Genomic DNA, 20028 nt, shown 5'->3' with positions numbered 1-20028 from the left:
CAGGCACTTCTTTAGGGGGGGACGTCGGGTTTAGGCATCGCCGTCGGGGCTGGAGTTGCTGGGGGCACGGGGGAGGCTGGGGGGGTATAGGCGCTTCGCTCTCCGCGGGCTCCCCGCCATGTGAACCTGCGTTTGGGAGGGTGGTGACACCAGGGCTTCTGGGGCGCGCTTTCGAAAGCATCCCTATTACTAGGGGTCGGACGGGTACCGAAGCCCTCGCTACTCCTGCTAATACTACGAAGAGCAAATTCAGTTCAAGGCAGGAAGGAATCTCCCGGATGACACGCTCGCGCTTCGGCGCGTCTCTCCCCGGCGTTCCTCTTGGCACGGCTGCGCGTGGTTAAAGGTCTCCGGCCCGCGCGGTGGAAGGACGGGCTGCGAGCGCCATGGAGGGACGCGGGGTGCGGAGGTGGATTTCTGCTTGATGGCGGTGGGAGAGATTCAAAACTCTTTTCGCTTCTTGTGTCGCTGGAAAAGAGTGTTTTTCTGAGTAATGCTTAGTAGACCCTATGAATCACCATCTGCATAACTTTATATGGGGGATGCTATTCTCAGCATCTTAATGGAACTATGTAAACTATTAACATTCGTATCTGTTTGTACATGCAATGTGCAAATCTGTTCCCCTGGAAAGGCTATTTCGGAGCAGGTCAGAGGAGGAGACGGGGCAGAACAAGATGTCAGGGTGGCTCGGCGGGTGGAGGCGGGCGTTTGGGAGCCAGCAATTGCCATCTCCGGAGGGGCAGCCCCTCCGAGGAAACCCGTGCTGGAAATGCTCACCGGGAGACCTGATGGGCAGGATGCTGAGTGCTCCAGGAGCGGAGCCACGGGCAGGCTTGGGGAGCAGGGATTCGGGTCCTGCCCCCGGCCTCACACCTCTCTTCCTGCCCCTGCTCCTTCAGCCTCTTCTTCCAGTGGTTGGTGCACTGAGAAAAACATCGTGGGTCTTTTAAAGAGGCTCAAGAGAGCTTGTGCCAGCCCGAGAGGGGTTTTGGCAAGGGGACGGTGTGATGGCAATGTCACCCAGCGCAGAGGAGCTGCCCCCGCACACGCGCTGCAGGAGCACGTGCCGGGTAGGCTGGAGGAGCTTTTAGCGTTTCAGTGCTGCGCTGGTTTTGTTAAGAGAGAAGAGTTTATTCTCTCGAGCTGTCAATCCGTCACCCCCCGGAGGCTCTCCGCCTTCCCTCCACGTCCGCCCCCACCTCGCTGCCACTGCTCCCAGATGTGCGCAGTGCCGGGGGCTGCAAAATTCCCTGTGCCCAGGCAGGGGAATCAGAGCATCTCCTAAACCTCATCAGGCTGACCCCCAAAATGAGGAGAGCGTTGACTGCAGAGGCTGAGCATTTCAACTCTTGGTGCTGTTTCAATCCAGGCTTTCAGTTTGGAGCGATCTGTCATTTCCACGCAGTTGGATTGAGGGCTTTGCTGTAGGGGTTTTTGGGTTGTAGGTTTTTTCCCAAATGATATTGGCTGAAAATTTTCCAGGAAAATGCGATGCTCTCAAAAGGAGCTGGATTCACGGGTCAGTAGGGTCCTTGCGTTCTCCTGAGCATCTACTGCTGCAAGGCAGCCTGAGCCCAGCTTGTCGGCTGCGTCCTGCTCACGTTCAGTGGCGAGTTGGAGTTCGCCGATCCCTAATATCATCTAATAGCATCTCTAACCAGTCTCTAACGGTCCTTTCTCCCTCTCAGCTCAGCCAAGCCCCTGCCATTCAGGAGGGAACGTCTAAACACGTCCCCTCATTATGGGGGGAAGCTCTGCCTCCTCTCAGCCCAGAAACACCAACTCCTTCCCAGTGGATGACTGCAGCTGCTGGTGGGGACCAGCACTGGCCAACACCAGCCTGGGTGGCAATTTGGGCTCGTGACCGTGGGATGAGAGCTGGAGCGTGTTGTCAGGGCTCCCAGTCCTGCAGCCTTCCTGCAGATTCCCTATATCCCACTTCTCATTGGATTTCTTCATTAAATGTAGATTAGATCAGATGGCGTTTCTTTCGCTACGAAGTAATTTGGCTTTCCATTTAGTGGGCCCATCTGATAAATAATGGCTCGAAATAACATAATTCCACCTGCCCTTGATCACACCGAGTCTGTGCTGGACTTCTGCTCCCTCCTTAGCTCTGGCTTGGCACTTCCAGATCTCAGGGTACAATTTAAATCCCCACTGTAGGACAAGAGCCCTGCCTGGAGGAATGGAGACCAAAGCCACCAGATTATCTTCATTTTACTGACATACAGGCAAAGTGATGAAGGCAGAGGTGGGGGCTGAGCGTGGGTCACCCAGCTCTCCATCCACCTCTGTGGTTGAGCCCCATCTCCGTCCTGGCAGTCCCTCGGCGTGCAGGCTCTCCACCGGCACTGCCACCACGGGAAGCCCTCGCAGAGGGGTCTCCCAAGTCTGAATACGTAAAGGGGTGCTGGTCCTTAATTCCCACGCGGTCCAAAGCTTTTTGTCCATCGAGAAGTGGGAGCTGAGCCTGCATCTTCTTGCTGGGCAGCGAGCGAGGCCAGAGGGGATGTGGTGGGACCTCTCTGCCTCCCCGTGTGCTGGTGCTTTTTGGTTAGTTGGGGGCTGGGGATCCCCAAGCCCAGAGAGCAGATGCTTGTGGTTTGCTGGAGAAAACAAGGGGGGAGCGAGAGCCTTAGAGATCAGAAACTGGCTCCCCCTCCCCAAATTTTCCTGCGCTGGGGAAGGATGGTTGCTCTCAGTGTGTGACGTTTAGCTGAGAAGTGCCACCCAGCAGGAACATGAGGCACTGCCTCACCTCTTTGGTGGTCAAACCAACCCCAAAACCACCCTGACAGGGACGGTGAAGGTGGTGGTAACACCTGTGGGATCGATCTTGCCGGGGAGCTGAGAAGGTGTGTGCCGGAGCTGACCCAGGGGAGCAAGATTTTGTGTGCCGGAGCTCATCTGGATAGAGATTGAGCAGACCCTTCCAGCGTCAGGGTATTTATCCCACTTCCAACATAAACTGAAGCCCCTCTCCACTTCTGGAACATCTCAAAATGGGACACTGTAGCTGGGTCAGTAAGAGCCTCACAGATCTCAGTGGTCAGTTGCCTCAGTTTCCCTGACCAGCATAGCTGAAACACCTACTTCAGCTGTAGGCCATACCCTCTCCGAGGGTTTAGCTTGCATCCAGCACATTCCTGATTTTTAACGGAGATACGGATGGCTTTCTGCTCCCATCCTTGCCCCGAGCTTGGTCGTGGCAAGGAGTGCAGCTATTGTGGGCTCCAGCAGTGACGGGAGAGCTCACTGGGGTCCCCGCTCACTCGGTGTCTCAGGAGCCATCCCTAGGTGATGTCCCCTGGGCTGCCAGCATCTGAGGTTTCTTATTCTCCCCTGAAATAGCAGCTCTGTGACTTTCAGAGATGGTACTTGGCTCTTTTCCCTGAGAAAGCAAGAGGCAGCGCGGCCCTGAATCTCCTGGGCTGCGGGCTTTTGAGCAGTGATGCCAGGCAGCTACCGTCACCACCGGACTGATTTACCTCCAGTTTCAGAGGACAAAATATATGCACTGATAATTTGGAAGTGATGACATCTTAAATTCATGTTCCTCTCCCTAACCTCTTCCATAAGCCTTGCTTTGATCAGAAACCCAGCTGGCGTTCCTCCGAGCTTGGGAGGAAGTCTGGAATAAAATCCAAAGACAAGAGCTATGCGAGTCCCCGGAGCCGCCTCCGTGGCTCCCCTGGCTGGGCTTTCCATCCTGCCTCCATGGGAGCGCTGCATTGTTTCTTGAAAATGAGGATCTTTTTACGAGGCTGTTGGGAAGTTTGTGGGTCCAAACTGGCGGCTGACTTTGCTCTGCCCGAGGGCTTCCCATCTGGGATGGTGGAAATGCCCTTTCTGACGGTCAATAATAAGCGGCTGAAGAGCGTGCAACCCCCAGAGAGGTCCTAGCTCAGTCATTTTCTCCCCTGGCACGTCTTCTTCCGTGACCTTGTCCCTCTCAAACCCCGTCCCTTTCTTGTCTTGCAGGACGGGGGCTCTCTCATGCCTTGTCTCGCTCTTCTCCCCTCATAAGCCCTCCTTCCGAAGGATGGCAGCTGCCTCTTTCCGCTACGGCATGACCATCACCGGGGCTGTGCTGCTGGTGACGGGGACGCTGTGCTTTGCCTGGTGGAGCGACGGGGAGGTGGGCTCCCCGGCTGGCAGCGGGGCTCGCCTCCTGCCTCCCCGGGAAGCCGAGGCGGTTCCCAGCTCCTCCTCTTCCAGCGCCCTGCTCCGCTCCGTCAGCTTCTTCTGCTGCGGCATCGGCGGCATCCTCCTCCTCTTCGGCCTCCTCTGGTCCGTGAAAGCCAACGCCAGGGTGGTGTCCCGCCGCTACCAGTACCATTTCCCCAGGGACCTGCAGTACTTCACCGCGGAGCCTCTGGAGAAGTGGAACTGCAGGTGGGTGCCACGTCCCCCCGCGGTGCTTGGGTGGGAAGAAGTCGAGGGTGGGTTTGACTGTCCCGGCACGGCCGTGTACCTAAGCCTGCTCTCAGGCTTGCTCGCTGGCGAGCTCAGATGAGCAGTAACGCCGCCGGCCGCTGCTCAGACCCCGTTCCGTGCTCTCCTCCTGCTCCCTGAGCAGATGCTCTTGCTCATTAGTGTCAACCTTCACCCAAGCCCCCGCAATCTGCCCCCCCTGCAGGCACCCTCCGTGCCCACGCTGGCTGCTCCCGTGGCCGGCTCAGCCGCAGACGGCTCTCCTTGCCCTGCGGGGCCATCACTGGCCGAGGCAGTCATCTCCTTAGCAGAACCACCGAGCAGAAGACCGCGTTGGTTTTCTGGCAGAGTGCCTGGATTTGGGGGGGGGGGGGCTTATCCAGACCTCCAGCTCTTGAAAACTTTCCCGCTGCCACAGGTCTGCAGTGCTCTGTGAGGACGAGGGGGTTTATGCCATCTTGAATGGAAACAAAATCTATGTTAAAAGGGAATTAGAGAAAAAAAGAAGGAAAATAATCCTTGGATTGGCATTAAGATGGGAGTGTAGGCAGAGGGTCCTTCTACAAAGCCCATTTTGGGGTGTGGAAAGACCCCTCACCCTGCCCCAAACACCACTGCTGCTTGTCAGGTCCCCAGACTCTTCCTGTGAGAGCCTGAGATTCATTCCCACTTCTGGATTTAAAAATTTTTTGATCAAAAGGGATTTTTTTCTAGAGACTGCTGTAGAAGCTGAGCCAGCCGGCCCTTCCCAGTGCTGTTTTATGGGGTCACAGCAAAGATCTTGGCTCCAGCATAAATCGGGCTCTGGGGAAAAGCAGCACTAAAAGAAACTCTGAAGAACATAAAACCATAAAAATTCAGTCGGAGGGGGAGGCAGTTCCTGGTTCTCTGGGAGTTTCAGTGCCCATCTGAATATCTTGGGGGGAGATCATGAGCCGGTCTGGGTAGTCTGGGGGGGTTTCCTTCTCCCGTGGAGAGTTTTGGTGTGCCCCCCACGGGGAATGTCCCCTTCCCTGAACTCCCAGCTCCCACGCTGGGTGGGAAGGCAGCGCCCTGGCACTGCTGGCACTGCGGCAGCTCCTCCAGTCCCAGCTGTGCTGGCATTCGCTCAGCAAAGCATCCTGCGCTGGGAGAAATCCCTCTCTCCGCATTTCCAAGGCAGCATCCCTTTGCAAGCTGAGGCTGTTTGGCAAAAGCCACGGTACAGATGCCCGGGGCGGTAGGTCTGGGACAGGGCACTGCCAAGTTTGGGATGGAGGCATCCCTGCGGAGCATCGCAGCCTTCCCTCTGGACCAGCTGTGCCCCTCCAATGCCCGCAGCCTCCCAAAGCACACCGCGCTGGGTTTTCATCTGCAAAAGCAAGCGGACGGCGGGTTGCTTTCAAAGCCTCCATATCTTTGGGGCTGCACCGTTTCATAGGGTGCCGAGCAGGGCCATGCACAGGGCAAAGGTTGGCGGAGGTTTTCGCTGTACACAAGCTGTGTTTGCTCAGCAAAGCACTGCTGGAAGTGGCACCAGGCTTGCCCGGTGCATGGAGGGCTCAAGGGTGGGGTGCGACCGCATTGAACCGGGATGCCTGCCTGAACTCTTGCCCGCCTGCTCGTGCCAAACTGCTTACTCAGCTGCCGGCAGCCTCTGTGCTTCGGGGGATGACTTTGGGGTTAGGCAGATGATGAGGATGCTCTCCTGCCTGTGGGAAGCAGTGTGGGGCAGAATGGGGGGCAGATGTCTCGAGAGCCAGCACCTCTGCTGCTTTGCGGTCATTCACACCTGCAGTTGTAGCCCTTAATGCCGGAGGCGGCAGTTCTTCGAGGCTGCCTTGCCAGGCTGCCCTTCTTCTTCTTGGGTGAGGGATTCATAAACTCAGTGGGAACTGGGCAACGTTGCCTTGTCGCAAGGTCTGATGGATGGTGACCTTCCTCCTGCATGGCTCCCCACTTTCCTGGTGCCGGGAAGCGGCTGACATGGTCTTCCCTTGACCCTGGGCGTGCAAAACCTGCCCATGTGCCATCCCCAGCACACACGTGTCCATCATGCTCAGGGATGCTCCAGCTGATGGGGTTGATAGGGTGTTGGGATGCTCTGGTTGATGGGTGCTGGGATGCTCCGGTTGATGGGGCACAGGGATGGCTCCGGTTGACGGGGCACAGGGATGCTCCAGTTGACAAGTGCTGGGGTGCTCCAGTTGTTGGGTGCTGGGATGCTCCGGTTGACGGGGTGCGCTGCTGGGTTTCTTCTTTTTCCCTCGCAGCTCTTGGGATGCCAGCGCCATCCCCACCTACGAAGAAGCCCTGACCTGCAGACCTGCCCACGGTGCCCCAGCCTACGTCCAGCCCCCGGGAAGGAAGGAAGAGCTCACGCCGCCCCTGTACCGCTACCTGGAGGAGGACGAGAGCTGGCAGGGTGGCCGCCGGCGCAGCTCCTCCGACAGCGCCTTGTTCCGTCCCAGCCCGTCCTGGCTGGAGACCCAGCACCCTGGGGAGCCGCAGGCAACGCCTCCTCCCAGCTACGAAAACATCAGCGTCCGGGGGGTCTGAGCTGGCGGCGGCATAGGGCTGGGACTCTGCGGGTGGCTGCCCAGTCCCTCAGCTTTAAACCGAGCCCCTTCCTTTGCTGGGGTGAGAGGAGGGTGGGCAAGGAGGGGAAAGGGTCCACCCGGCTTTCCGAGCGATCGGTCCGGGGCTGTCGGGGTTGCGGGTCCTGTGGGTGATGTGTTCGGAGCGTCGGGGGTAACTGGCATGTTTGAAAGCCTTCGTATTTTTAATAAAACCACTGCTGGTTGCAGATGCTTTGCATTCCCTGCTCTGACCCACCCTGGGGAGCTCATATCAGGCCAGGGGCTGCCCACTGAAAGCAAGAGCTCTATAATAAAAACTGCAGCACAGAACGAGGGATCTGGCCAGAGGAAAACCAGCTCCGTGCCATCCCGTTCGCTCCCCTGCCTTTTCAATGCCCCTTCCAGCCGTATCTCCATCCCTTCCACCTTGCTTTCCCCGCGTACTGACTTCCCACGCCTCACTTCATTTGGTTGAGAGATGTTCGGTGGCTTGCGCGTGCGTTCAGGGCATCCAAGCGCACTTGGCATTTCAGGCAGCATCCTATAAAAAGACACCCCGAGCGGCACAACCCCCTCCGTGCCTGCCACGGACAGGGTTGCAGCCTTGCCCGGAGGAAAAGCCAACTGCATCGGGAGCTGCTGCTGGTTGCTCCATCCCACCGAAATAACGGTCTGCCCTGGGCCCCCTGCGGACCTGCAGGGCTGCAGAGCCACAGCCAAATATAACGTGTTGTTGATAATATAATAGGTTCTTTTTCATAAGCCAGGTATATGTGCTCCCACACGGACAGGCAAGCAAGGGAACAAAACGAAGGCTAATTAAAGCCACCACTACTGTCTGGCTGTCGAATGCGTGGTGGGAAGAGGACACCTTTTAACACCCCAGCTCCATCTTAAGCAAACACAGGGCACGCAGACACTCTGTCCTCACTCCCCTGGGTGGACCAGCCCCATTCCATCCTTCCCTGGCTTTAGCCCCCCCTTCGCAGCCCGGTTGCTGCCCCACCGACGTAGCCCCACCGGTGGCACCCTGGCACCCAGCTGGAGCAAGGTGGGGGCTATTCCCAACCCACTGGCCTCCAAAAAACCTTGGAGCGCTCCCTCCTTCCCTGCCGCAGCCCCGCAGCCCTTGAAAACACCTTGCGTCCTGGCGTCCCCCTTATTTGGGGCTCTGCCAGCTCCAATTTGTGGCCGAGTCCAGCTCCAGCCCCCAGGGCTGGGAAAGTCCCGTCGGAATAAGCCGCTCGCCAAGTCCCCGTCTCTGCTGACGTACCCCCTTCTCCCTCCCCGTCCCTTCCCCAGGCGTGGGCTCCGGCCACGCGTGCCTGCAGGGAAGGTTACCCGGACACGTGCCGGGCGGCTTCACTGGAGTGTGAACGGCGGGTCGGTGTTTGCATTCATTACAAACCCGTTAAAAAACTGGCTGGCTCAGCCCTGGGCAGGACCAGGCTCAACGTACAGCTGATCCTCAGCCTCTGGCAGCCTCCGGAGAAAGAAACCACTCCTTGCCTTACCCTGGAGGTGCGCTCAGTGGGCAGCAGCCGCAGGTAAAAGGGCTTCCCGGCATCTCTCCTCCCCTGCCTCTCCCACCTGGTGCCCATGGCCGAGGAGAAGACCTTTCGTTATGGGTTCATCATGCTGGGTTTTTTCCTGGTGATGACGGGGATGTTCATCATGAGCGTGGAAAAGCCCCAGATCTACATCACCTTCTGCGCCCTGGGTGTCCTGCTCGTAGCCGTGGGCATCACCTGGAGCATGTGCCAGTGCTACCCGAAGGTAGGGTCCATCCTGCTGCTGTGCACCTCGGGGGGCTCACCCGGGTTTGGGGGGCTTCGGCTGCTGTGGACGTGTGGCCTTGGGCTGCGCCTCGGTTTCCCCATCTGTGGAGTGGGGTAGTGGCAGATCGCAGGGCAAAGCTGGCTGGGGTGGTCCGGAGGGAGAAGTACGGGTTTGGGAGGCTCGTGCCCTGCTACACCTCCCCACTGATGACTGCAGGATGCGGCCCCGTCCCCTCGTCCCCCTGCACCTCCCCGAGCCTGGGGCTTTCCTGTCAAGCAGGCAGCGGGGAATAAGCCCCAGGAATTAAGCTTGTGTTTGTCTCTCCCATGCACCCCCCTCCCCAAACCAGCCCCTTCCCTGCACCCACAGAGGCTGGGGGCTCGGTGGGCTCCCAGGACTTCAAAGAAGGGGCTGTCATGGCCATGGAGGTGGGCAGGGGCCTGGCAGCCCCCCCCAGCACAGCCCTCACCTCCCAGTCTCCTTGGCAGAGGGCACTGCTGGTGCGACAGGGCGGCCACGCGTCCCTGCCCCGGGAAACAGAGCTGGCAGAAAAGGCTTTTTTCCAGGGAGAGGGAGGCTGTGGCGTGGATCTGGGCACTGCAGGATGGCCCGTCAACAGCTTGGCTGCACCCTGAAATGTGGGGTGGTGTGTGGGACCCCAGGACCCGGGAGCTGCTGGGACCCCCAGGACCAGCCGGGTCCCCTGGGACCGGGGTGAGGCTGACCCCAGCTCCCCCCAAAGCTGAGGTCAGCCCTGGTGAGGAGGGAGATGTGGCTTTGTCACCATGCTGGGGGCTCAAGGACGGGGCACCCTCGGTGTTGTCCCTGGCCACCGACCTCCCCTGTGGGCCCTGGGACCCCCCCCAGGCTCAGGGACACGCATGACCCCGCTGGGGACAAGGTGCTGAGAGCAGGGTGTGCTGGGTTCATTCAATCCCTTACTGATTTCCCCCTAAAAACCCATTTCCAAGCAAGACATCCAACCATGCTGAGAAAAGACCAAAACCCCAGCTGAAGGAACACCCCAGCTATTTTACCACTAACAAGGGCTGAGGGTCCCCACGATGCCCAGCGCAGCCCCCCCAGGCTCTACGTTTCTTTTCCTGCCAGATAATGTTCACCCCTGTGGACCTTGAGGCCAAGCGGTTCCTGGACCACAAACCCATCGTGCTGCTGGAGAGGGACACCCGGTAGGTCCCAGCGGCCGTTTTTCCTTTTGGTGGGTGTTTTCATCTGTACACACGGTTATCTGCGTGCCCCCAGGGACAAGGGCAGCGTCTGAGCACACTGGCACTGGGGACAACTCCACTTATTGCGGCAAAAAATGACAAGCAGGGGCTGGGGTGGGGGAGGCAAGGGCCGGCTGAGCCCCCCCAGGGCCGGAGCCGGAGCGATGCTGGAGGGTGCAAAGCATCCAGCTGCGTTCCCGCAGGCATCCCTCCTGCAAGGACCCGCTGGTGTGGGCAGTGATGTGACCTCTAAAGCACCTGATGGAGTCCTGCATGAGTGTCCCCAAGCATCTCCCGGCTCCGTGGGGGTCCGGGTCCTGCTCAGCACCCCGTTCCTCCTTCACCCCCAGCTTGCAGGCACCCTGCCCCAACCAAGAGGCCACCAGCACCTACGAGAAAAGCCCGCTGTCCTACGAGCAGATCCAGAGGCAGGCGGTGGGCTCGGATCCGCTCCCACCCACGGCCCAGCCCAGATCCCGCAGCTGCTCCCAGTTGGCGGTGCAGGCGAGAGCAGAGGTCCACTGGGAGCTGGGGGGTGCTGGAGACTCCCCCCGAGAGCCAGCGCCTCGGCTGGAAACGGCGGCAGGCAGCTGGTACGTGATGTCCGTGAGGTTGGGTTGGTACCGGTGGGATGCGGGGTGAAACTGGGTGGGGGTCAGACCCCCGGTGGGGGGGGTGGTGGGAGAGGAGGGAGAGCACTGACCCCCAAGACACCCAGCCCTGGTGGAGCCTGGACAGTGTGTCAGCTCATGGGGTCTCCCAGTACCAAATTATTTACCAGGGTGAAAAGAGGAGGAAATCTGGATCGCCTTTGGTTGCAATTTACATTTTGCTTTTATTTCATTTTATAAATATAAATAACGTCCCTCACCAGAATAAATCCCAAGTTCCTGGTCAGACTTTGGTAGAAATGAGACGCTCAGTATGTGTCCCTCAAACCAGATGCCACGTATGATGCCCGTGCATTGGTTTGGGAGGTCCTCAAAGTGCTTTGCAGGTGACAGGGGGTCACTGTGCAGACTCGAGGCGTAGGACTTGGGCACCCCCTCTGCCAAAATGCCGCTACAGCTGGGACGGGGCACCCTGCTATCCCCTGGGACGCAGGCACAGCGTGCGAGGGCAGCCGCTGCTTCGTCCCACGGGCAGGAGAGGGAACATGGGCAGGCAAGTTGTCCCCATAAATGCAGGTACCAGGGGCTGAGATAAGGCCCTCCCGGGGCTCCCCAGCCACCCAGCAAGGGGAACTGGGGATGCTGGGACGCTGGCTGAGCAACGCCGAGCCCAGCAGCCACCAGCCGCAGGGAAAATCCCAGTTTAGCGTAACCCCTGCGCTGCCCGTCGCCCCCCAGCCCTCCCTGTTCCCGCAGCCCCCCCCAGCCAGCCGCAGGGGACGCGCCGCTGGCATCCCTCCTGGAGGACATGGACACGCCGTCGCTGGAAGGCTCTGTGCCCGGCAGCCCCGTGCCACGGGGCCGATCTCCCCCACCGTCTGCCACCCGCTCTGGCTGTATCCCGACCAGCTCCCCGGCGGGGGGACGGCACCCCGGTTCTCCCCGCAAAGGCGCTGGGGAGGAGGGTGACCTTTATTATGGGCTCCAAGAGGGGTCGGATGCTCTGCTCGAGGATAGCGACCACCTTTTTGAGCCTGAAAACTGATTTCCCGGAGAGAATGGCCTCTTGGCATGGACTCGTCTCGCGGAGGCAATGCAAACGTCACAGACTGGGAGAAAGGGGCTGGGGCTGACCCCCGAAAGTGCAGCGCTGGCAGAACGGAGGAGCCCCCGGGCTCCTGCCCGTCCCCCGTGCCACGCTGCGCCCCTCGTGCCCACCCAGCTGCACGGGAGGCTGCCACCCCGCAAAACCCGAGGGGACCACCACCGCCTCCCCAGTTTTCGCAGCAGAGGGGACGAGGTCCCCCTTGCTGGAGCCCTTTGGGTGGGCGCAGATAAGCACGAATGCTGGGCTGGGCAGGATCCAGGCTACCTGATGTCTTTAGGAAGGGAAAAGGTTAGCTTTGCTGCTTGAAACAGGATCAGCGTTTAGGCGGGTAAAGATGTATTCACACCGGGTAGGCTTTACGAGGTGGGGATATCCGCAAAGCCTTTTTCCCCCTTATCAAAGCCCACCCCTGGAATTAAAATTAGATCCTGAGACTCCCGCAGCAGGCAGCCTTCACGTCTCCAGGTTGGGAGAGGGGTGACGGCGGGGGACAGACCGTGCTGTCCCCCGATTCCCGCACGAGGACCAGCATCCCGTGCCGGCGGGGGCAGAGGGAGGAGGACCCGGCTGAGCTGAAACCCCGGCGATGGCAGTGGCTTCCCCAGGGCCGCTCAAGGTGGTGGCTTTGGGCAACATTTTCTCTCTCCACTGGGTCGGCGTCAACAGCCGCAGTGCCGTGGGCGGCTTTGCGTGCCGGTGCCCACCGTCCCCAAACTCCCTCTGAATAATAAGCGCTCGTTTCAAGTCACGTTGATGGAACTGAGCCTGGTTTGTCACCACGACAGGGGCGACGCAGCGGCTTTCCGCAGCCTGTTTGCAACATGCAGGGACGGCGGGATCTGCGACCTCCGCCTGCCCTTCAGCTGCTCGGGGCCGCGGGGAGCTGCGTGGCTGAGCCTCCCCAGGGCGGCAGCTGGGTTTGGATCAAAACATCAGCAGATCCAACCGTATGGGGATGCCGAGTCCCTCACCTTGTTTTGGGAAAGCTGGGCTGGATGCTGCGTGCGCCCGGCACGGCCCCAGGAGGCTTGGGAGCACGTATCGGCTGGCAGAGCGGCTCTTCAGCAAATTTAGGGGGGTTGACAAGCCCAAATGTGGGGGGAAAGCTGTCCTCCGGCACCCGAGGGGGATGGAGCATGGGAGCCCTGGAAACGACGCTCCCCACGTTCCCCTGCCGCCCGGGGAACGCTTTGCTGGTGCAGTCCTGCGTGGTGCAAGAAATGGCTCTACCTGGGGGGGCTTCGTGCCCCCATGACACCCCTCCAGGCGTTACTGCGCCCTTTGCGTCACCGCAGCAGCAAGGGGAAAAGGGCAGGCAGCACCCTGCGCGCTCGGGGTGTTTATGGGCAACGGTGCCGTTGGGAGGGTGGGGAACGAAGGTGTTTGCTAAATATTGTGAGCAGCCGGCCAAGACGAAGCGTTACCCAACTGTTTACGCTTGCTCGAGTCCTGCCCGTCGTCCTTCCCGGCGTGGGGGGAGTGTGGCGGCTGTGGGGACACCCTTCGGGCAGGATTCCGGAGGGTGCCCAGGGCAGGACGGCGCTTTACGTCGCCGGCTCGTATCGAGCGTAGGAGCCTCGTAGACACCCGAAAGCTTTTGCCCATCTCACGTCCTGGCGCTCGCTACCACTTTTGGCCAAAGAAGCTTAATTTTCAAAAGCATTTGCCTTGGGCAGGAACAGAGGAGAGGGCTGAGATGGGGCCTGGAGTCCTCCATGTGTCCCCCCGGGAGCCCTTTTGTGCAGCTGGAATTTGGGTGCCCACAGGCGGGAGGAGCCCGGGGAACAGAGGTTGCCTCAGCCAAAGGGTTCAGCTCTCCCCGCGCCGGCTGAAGTTAAACATTTGTGAGAAACGGGACATTCCTGCATGAAATTAAGAGTTCTGCAAAGCCCCGGGCCCCGGGGCGGGGCGGGGCGGGGCGTGGGCGTGGGAAAGGGGGCGTGTCGCGCCGCGTGCCCTTGGCGGCGCGCGGGGGAGCGCGGGAACAGCGCACCAGTGGTGTAGTGGTATCATGCAAGATTCCCATTCTTGCGACCCGGGTTCGATTCCCGGCTGGTGCAACTATAAAGTTCGTTTGCGGTTCTGTGGTTTCGGAATAAATTGTACTCGTATCCAGCTGCCCCCAAAATGTGTGGTGGGGAGGGGCTCTGCTTTTTTTTGCCCCGAGGCCTGTCGCTGGGTCGGGAGGCGGGGTGGGGGGTACCTCGGTCCAGCAGCACCCCGGAGCTCTGCCGCTCTGCTGGCGCTGGAAGGCAGCAGGGGATTTGGGGGCCTTTCCCCCCTTGTTGGGGTCTTCTCTGTTGTCTTCTCTGCTCTCTCCTTCCTCCCCCCTAAAAAGGAGACCCCCCCTTCACACAGACACAGCCGGAGGGGACCGCTGCTCTCAGCAGCAGCAGGAATTGCTGCTAGAAGCTCCCTTGTGTGCCAGGATAGGAAACAGATCTCTTCCCTACGAGCTGCACGTTTTTGGCTATTCCTGAATATTTTTTTTCATGAAAAACAGAATCTTTCTGCGGATACCCACTCCTCCCAGCGAGCTCCGGGGCTGGCTGTCTTGTCTCTCCCACACTCCCTGCACAGGCTTTGGGGTTGGGTATTCACTCCAAGATTTCCCTGTGTTGCTCGGCACATGTTGGGGGGCTGGAGGCTTCGCCACCCCCTCCTCTGTGGGCTCTCTCCATCCTTCCCTAGGTAGACAGCTCATCCTCCATGTGAAAAGGACTCTGCAGGGTAGAGGGAGCCTATGCTCCCTCGAGAACGGGGTCCCCCGGTGCCCCGGCTGTCCCAAAGGTGTCCCGAAGCATCAGCTCCGTGTTGCAGGAGGGTTTAGCAGCGCCTGATTAAGCTGAGCTGAAAATTAGGAGGGTGACTTGTCCCCATGAGGAGCCTGGCGGAGGCTGGACCCTGGTGATGTCAGCTTGCCGTGGGGGCCGGTGTGTGTCCCCCCCTGGTTACCCAAAGCAGAGCGCAGCCACCCACTCGAGGTCTCGTTAAAAGTAAAAATACAGAAATCCATATAAAACATACACATGGTTATAAACCGTACATCCATATAAACCATAGGAGCTCCCAGGAGCTTATAAATAGCCTGTAAAAACCAAATCCCTATTTCCCTCAGAAGCAGGGAGGAGGGAAGGGGTTTGCCGCAGGTCCCTGGGGATGTGGGAGCAGCGTGGGAGCCCGGCGGAAGGAAAGCAGCGGGGGGACCCGCGGGAAAGCACCCACCGCATCCCCGAAAAAATAACATTCGCGACGTGTGACGGCTCTGTAAAAAATGCCTCAACAGGATTAGAGGCTTTCATGGCAATTTATCTCTGAAGTAAGCCAGGAAGAGACACGTAAAAGCTTTCTAGCCCATTCCGCAAATAGTCCTTGAGCGTCTGCCTTTTGCTCGCCAGACCTCCCAGCCACGCGCGGGGACTCGCGGGGGAATTTCGAGCTCACCCACCCTCCCCTCGCCCTTTCCCGGTCCCGTTAATGGTTAACCCACCCGGGTGGGCCGATGGGGCCGGCGGCGGTGGCGTGATCCCCGCCCCGCCGCACCGGGCAAAGCCGCAGCTGCGGGTCCGCTTTGGCTCCTCCGGCTCCTCCAGCTCCTCCGCTCGTCCTCAGCGGCTTCTCCGGGCTCCGGGCTGCGCCGTGCTGGTGGAAGGAGGAGGAGGAGGAGGAGAGGAGGGGGAGGTTCGGAGGCCCTGAGCATCTCCGTGCTCCCTGTCGGGGTCGTTCGGGGGTCCAGGCGGGCATGGCCCCGCGGGCGCTGGTGCTGGTGCTGGCGCTGGTGCTGGCACGGGCAGCGGCGGAGCTGGCAGAGGAGCTGATGCTGGCCCTGGGGGAGGCCGAGGAGGAGGAGGCAGCCGCCCTCGGGGCCGTCCCCTCGGGGCACGCTGCCTTCCAGCGTGCTGCTAAGGTGAGGAGAGTGGGGGGGTGGGGGCGACCGACTGCGCCTGTGTCTGTCCGTGTGTGTCCCCAAACCCCAACCCCAACCCCAGCCCAACCCAAACCCAAACCAAAACCCCAACCCCAACCCCAACCCAAACCCAAGGCCGGGTCTCGTGTCCCCGCAGGCGTCGTGGCGGCTGCCCGGGCACTACGTGGTGGTGCTGCGGGCAGGTCGTGACCAAGCCGAGGTGCGAGGCACGGCGCGGCGGCTGCAGGCCCGGGCTGCTCGGCGGGGATACCTGACCGAACTGCTGCACGTCTTCCACCTCCTGCCCGCCTTCCTGGTGAAGATGAGCAGCGACGTCCTGGACACGGTACGTGGGGCGGAGGATGGGTCCCGTGGGTGCGAGTCGCGGTGGCGGGGCAGCAGCTGGGGTGGGCACTGGGCGGGGGGAGCGGGTGGCACCCCCAGCCTCGGCGGGGAACGGGAGCTTTGCCACCACCACGCCGGGCGCTGCACCTTGTCCCCGCAGGCGCTGAAGCTGCCGCACGTGGAGTACGTCGAGGAGGACTCTTATGTCTTTGCCCAGAGCATCCCCTGGAACTTGGGCAGGATTGTGCCGCCACAGCCCAGCTCGGGCGCCTACAGCCCTCCCAGTAAGCTCTGGGCAGTGGGGGGAGGACCATGGGTGTTCGGGGAAGGGTCAGTGACCCCATCCCTTCTCCTGGTCTCGAGGGGATGGGGATATCCCCCTGCCCCATGGTGCTGCGGGTCTGGAGCTGCTTTTGGGGAGCATCCCAGGTGGCCCAGGCTGACCGCGGCGCTGGTTGCCTTTCTCCCCGGCTGCGTCCCTGGTAGATAAAGGTGACCTGGTGGAGATTTACCTGCTGGACACCAGCGTGCAGAGCACCCATCGGGAGATCGAGGGCAGGGTGCTCGTGACCGACTTCGAGAGCATCCCCGAGGAGGATGGCACCCGCTTCCACAGGCAGGTGAGCCCTGAGGTGCCGCACGTCGCAGCCTGGCAAGAGCATCCCCCTGCACCCACCGCACCCTGGCCAGGCTCGTGGGGCTTCCCAGGACAAGAGGGACGCTTGGCTCGCGGCAAAATGCCGGGCAGGACATGCAGCAGCAGGAGCTGCGGTCCTGGGGGATGTTGCGACCCTCAACGTGTTCTATTTGGAGCTGTGGCTGAGCGGGGCAGGGCTCCTTTCTGGGGAAAGCTGTCTGTGGGGGGCATAGGTGGGTGTCAAGGTATCGTTGCAAGGAGTCGAGGGTCACCCCGCGCCCAGGTCCGGGACAGCTGCCTGCGCCCTGTGGTGGGTGCTAGTGCTGCCTTGCATGGCTTTTATCGCTGCTTGCTAGCGCAGCCCTGGGGAAGGCTGCCTGCATCCCCTGTCCTTTCTTGCCAGCTTTTCTCCTTCTGCACAGGATGATTTTTTTATCTTCCTCCCATCCCCAAAAATATTTTTAAAGATTTATTCTGCAGTGGGATTTAGCTGCTGCAAAGCACAAGGGGTGGGGAGGATGCTGTGGGCTCGTAAACTTATTTTGATGCGATGGGCCGGGGTGTAAAACCGTGGTGCCTGCGCCAGGCCAGCAAGTGTGACAGCCATGGGACCCACACGGCCGGGGTGCTGAGCGGACGCGACGCTGGCGTGGCCACGGGCGCCAACATCCGCAGCCTCCGCGTGCTGAACTGCCAGGGGAAGGGCACCGTCAGCGGGACCCTCATCGGTGAGTCACCCCACGGCCCGCAGAGGAGCACGTTCCCTCCCGGAGCCCCCCGCCCCGCCTCGTCCTCCTCCTGCCATAGTTTCTTGTCCCTCATCTCGTCCCTCCCAGGTCTGGAGTTTATCAAGGCGACGCTGGAGGCTCAGCCCCGCGCGCCGCCGGTGGTCCTGCTGCCCTTCGCCGGCGCCTACAGCCGTGTGCTCAACGCCGGCTGTCGGCGGATGGCGCGGATGGGGGCGGTGATGGTCGCGGCTGCCGGTAACTACAAGGACGATGCCTGCCTGTACTCGCCAGCATCCGAGCCGGAGGTACGGGCTGGGGGGGGGTGGTTTCCCTGAGGCATGGGGACATGCGGGGACATTCTGCCACCTCCCCAGGCTCATCCGCTCCAGCGCCAAGTCAGCCGAGTGGGCTGGGGCTGCGCATCCCATCCCGCCCACGTCCCCCTCCGTCACCGCCCTGGCAGGTCATCACGGTCGGCGCCACCAACAGCGAGGACCAGCCCGCCTCCATCGGCACCCTGGGCACCAACTTTGGCCGCTGCGTGGATCTGTTCGCCCCGGGGGACGACATCATCGGCGCCTCCAGCGACTGCAGCACGTGCTTCACGGCGCAGAGCGGGACGTCGCAGGCGGCCGCCCACGTGGCAGGCGAGCTGGGGTCCGGGGCGGCAGGCAGGGCTGGCCCTCCGCTTGCTGGTGCTGGGGACGTTTTCGCGTGCCACGGTGCCACGGTTTTGGCATGTTTGGCTCATTTGGGTGCTGCAGCCTGCACGGAGCTCCCGCATCCCGTGCGTGCGCGTGATGGGCTGCAGCGATTCCCCTCGCGTCTCTCCGGACTCACATTGCTGACGGGAGTCACGCGCGGCCCCCGGTTCTCACCGCGGTCCCCCGGTCTCTTGGCAGGCATCGCCGCCATGCTGCTCAGCGCCGAGCCCCAGCTGAGCCTCGCCGAGCTCCGGCAGCACCTCCTGCGCTTCGCCACCAAGAATGTCATGGACATGGTCTGGTTCCCCGAGGAGCAGCGGCTGCAGACGCCCAACAGCGTGGCCGGGCTGCCCGCCCGGCTGGGCGCAGGTAAAGACCTCGGCTGCCTGCTGGGTGCCCAGCAGAGCTCTGCCCTTACTGGGAAAAGAAGTTCCCTGGGTGGAAAGCACAGCGCGTCGGCAAGGCACGTTCCTCCCCGAGCTGCGCCGGGGACGGCTGAGCCCAAGCGCGGCTGTTTGCACGCAGAGGGTAGCGGGGGGGAGACCCGCCAGCCCTCGGCGGCGGCCCTCTCCGTGCCGTGGGCTCTGGGTGCTGCCGTGGGTGCCCACCCCACCGCCGACGCCATCCGCCCCGTTGCAGATGAGCGGCTGTACTGCCGCTCGGTGTGGTCGGCGCGCTCGGGACTCACCCGGCACGCCACGGCCGTGGCTCGCTGCGCCGGTGCCGAGGAGATGCTCAGCTGCTCCAGCTTCTCCCGCAGCGGCAGGCGGCTGGGGGAGCACATGGAGGTGAGCGGAGCGCGCGGAGATGGAGGTCCTCCCGCCCCCGGGGTGCCCGCCGGCCTCGCAGGGGCGTCCCCAGGCCCTCGAGCACCCCCGGTGACACCGTGCCGCCCCGGCCGCAGGACAAGGACGGGCAGAAGCAGTGCGTTGCCCACAACGCTTTCCGCGGCCGGGGCGTCTACGCCATCGCCAGGTGCTGCACGTGGCCCAGGGCCGAGTGCCGGATCAACGCCAGCTCCCCGACGGCCGAGGGGGCCGGCTGCTCCCCGCAGGACCACGTGCTGACCGGTAACGCCCGAGGCGGCGGGTTACAGACCCTCGAGCCAACGCGCTGATGGGCCGAGGGGGTTTCTTCCAGAAAAAACTCCGAGACCCAGGGGGTAAAAGGGTGGGCGCGCGCGCCGGGGAAGGGGGAGACGTGCTGCGTGCGTGGAGGCAGGGAAGGCCGAGCGGCGGCGTCCCTCAGCGCCCGCGTGTGCCCCGGGATGCTGCTGCGGCCACCCCGTGCGGACAGCCCCTCTCCCCCCTCGGCAGGCTGCAGTTTCCACTCCCCCGCTGCGGCGCTGGGGGACGGCGGCAGACCCGTGGCGGGGCCGGGGAGCTGGCCCGGCCGCTGCGCCGGCGGGACGGAGGTGATGGCGCACGCCTCGTGCTGCCCCGCCGCCGGCCTCGAGTGCCGGGTGAAGGAGCACGCGTCCCCGGGCTCTGCGGAGAAGGTAGGGCCGGCGCGCGCGCTCCGCCGCCGTGGGGTTGTCCTCACCTCTGCGTGTCCCTCTGCTACCCTGATGGGGGGGTCGGGTTGGCTTCGGCATCTCATCGTCCCAACCCCAGCCTTCGCTGGCGTCCCCAGTTGCCCACCTGTAACGGGATGCCCCCTCCCCGCCCCGAGCTGGGGTCCGGCGGCTCAGCGTGACATCGGTCACATCGTCCCAAGCCCTGGGGACCGGCGGGGATGGGCAGCCCCCTGCCCCTTTGCTGCCCCGCGGAGGGTGACCTCTTCTCCCCCCGTTAGGTGACGGTGTCCTGCGACGACGGCTGGACGCTGACGGGCTGTAACGCCCGTTCCCAGGGCCCCGGCACCATGGGAGCCTACGCCGTGGACGATACCTGCGTGGCGGCCGGCGTCCCGGGCAGCGGCGTGGCCGCGGCCATCGCCATTTGCTGCCGGAGCCAGCAGTAGGGACGCGCCGAGCCGGAGAC

General features: G+C 62.0%; 3 protein-coding genes and 1 non-coding gene across 4 annotated transcripts; all 4 read left to right on the top strand.

The window, feature by feature from the left end:
* The first annotated feature begins 3999 nt into the window (after positions 1-3999).
* TMEM61 (transmembrane protein 61) lies at positions 4000-6978 on the top strand. Its single transcript, XM_010582325.1, has 2 exons — positions 4000-4401; positions 6693-6978. The coding sequence occupies exons 1-2, from the start codon at positions 4049-4051 to the stop codon at positions 6976-6978; spliced, it is 639 nt and encodes a 212-aa protein (XP_010580627.1). The 5' UTR covers positions 4000-4048.
* A 1619-nt stretch (positions 6979-8597) lies between these two features.
* BSND (barttin CLCNK-type chloride channel accessory beta subunit) lies at positions 8598-11662 on the top strand. Its single transcript, XM_010582324.1, has 5 exons — positions 8598-8774; positions 9888-9967; positions 10357-10599; positions 11374-11493; positions 11527-11662. The coding sequence occupies exons 1-5, from the start codon at positions 8598-8600 to the stop codon at positions 11660-11662; spliced, it is 756 nt and encodes a 251-aa protein (XP_010580626.1).
* Positions 11663-13714: 2052 nt separating this feature from the next.
* TRNAG-CCC lies at positions 13715-13785 on the top strand. Its single transcript has one exon. It is a non-coding gene; the product is annotated as a tRNA-Gly (tRNA).
* A 1682-nt stretch (positions 13786-15467) lies between these two features.
* Positions 15468-20008, top strand: PCSK9 (proprotein convertase subtilisin/kexin type 9). The gene is made up of 12 exons (XM_010582694.1): positions 15468-15632; positions 15790-15978; positions 16138-16261; positions 16464-16597; positions 17201-17342; positions 17451-17647; positions 17806-17989; positions 18245-18415; positions 18686-18834; positions 18951-19116; positions 19363-19544; positions 19841-20008. Exons 1-12 carry the CDS (start codon positions 15468-15470, stop codon positions 20006-20008), a joined length of 1971 nt encoding a protein of 656 aa, XP_010580996.1.
* Positions 20009-20028: the final 20 nt, after the last annotated feature.

Source organism: Haliaeetus leucocephalus, unplaced genomic scaffold, assembly GCF_000737465.1.
Source record: "Haliaeetus leucocephalus isolate CR32 unplaced genomic scaffold, Haliaeetus_leucocephalus-4.0 Scaffold848, whole genome shotgun sequence".
In the NCBI taxonomy this organism is placed as follows: domain Eukaryota; kingdom Metazoa; phylum Chordata; class Aves; order Accipitriformes; family Accipitridae; genus Haliaeetus; species Haliaeetus leucocephalus.
Note: the sequence above shows the minus strand (reverse complement) of the source record. Positions and strands in the feature narration are given on the sequence as shown.

What these genes read in the sequence shown, in the direction of transcription:
- PCSK9 (XM_010582694.1), top strand. Translation starts at nt 15,468, where the DNA reads ATGGCCCCGCGGGCGCTGGTGCTGGTGCTGGCGCTGGTGCTGGCACGG. An exon ending in GCAGCGACGTCCTGGACACG is followed by an intron (nt 15,979 to 16,137) that starts GTACGTGGGGCG and finishes TTGTCCCCGCAG; the next exon opens with GCGCTGAAGCTGCCGCACGT. An exon ending in GCACCCGCTTCCACAGGCAG is followed by an intron (nt 16,598 to 17,200) that starts GTGAGCCCTGAG and finishes TGCCTGCGCCAG; the next exon opens with GCCAGCAAGTGTGACAGCCA.
- TMEM61 (XM_010582325.1), top strand. Translation starts at nt 4,049, where the DNA reads ATGGCAGCTGCCTCTTTCCGCTACGGCATGACCATCACCGGGGCTGTG. An exon ending in CTGGAGAAGTGGAACTGCAG is followed by an intron (nt 4,402 to 6,692) that starts GTGGGTGCCACG and finishes TTTCCCTCGCAG; the next exon opens with CTCTTGGGATGCCAGCGCCA.
- BSND (XM_010582324.1), top strand. Translation starts at nt 8,598, where the DNA reads ATGGCCGAGGAGAAGACCTTTCGTTATGGGTTCATCATGCTGGGTTTT. An exon ending in CTGCTGGAGAGGGACACCCG is followed by an intron (nt 9,968 to 10,356) that starts GTAGGTCCCAGC and finishes CTTCACCCCCAG; the next exon opens with CTTGCAGGCACCCTGCCCCA. An exon ending in GAAACGGCGGCAGGCAGCTG is followed by an intron (nt 10,600 to 11,373) that starts GTACGTGATGTC and finishes CTGTTCCCGCAG; the next exon opens with CCCCCCCCAGCCAGCCGCAG.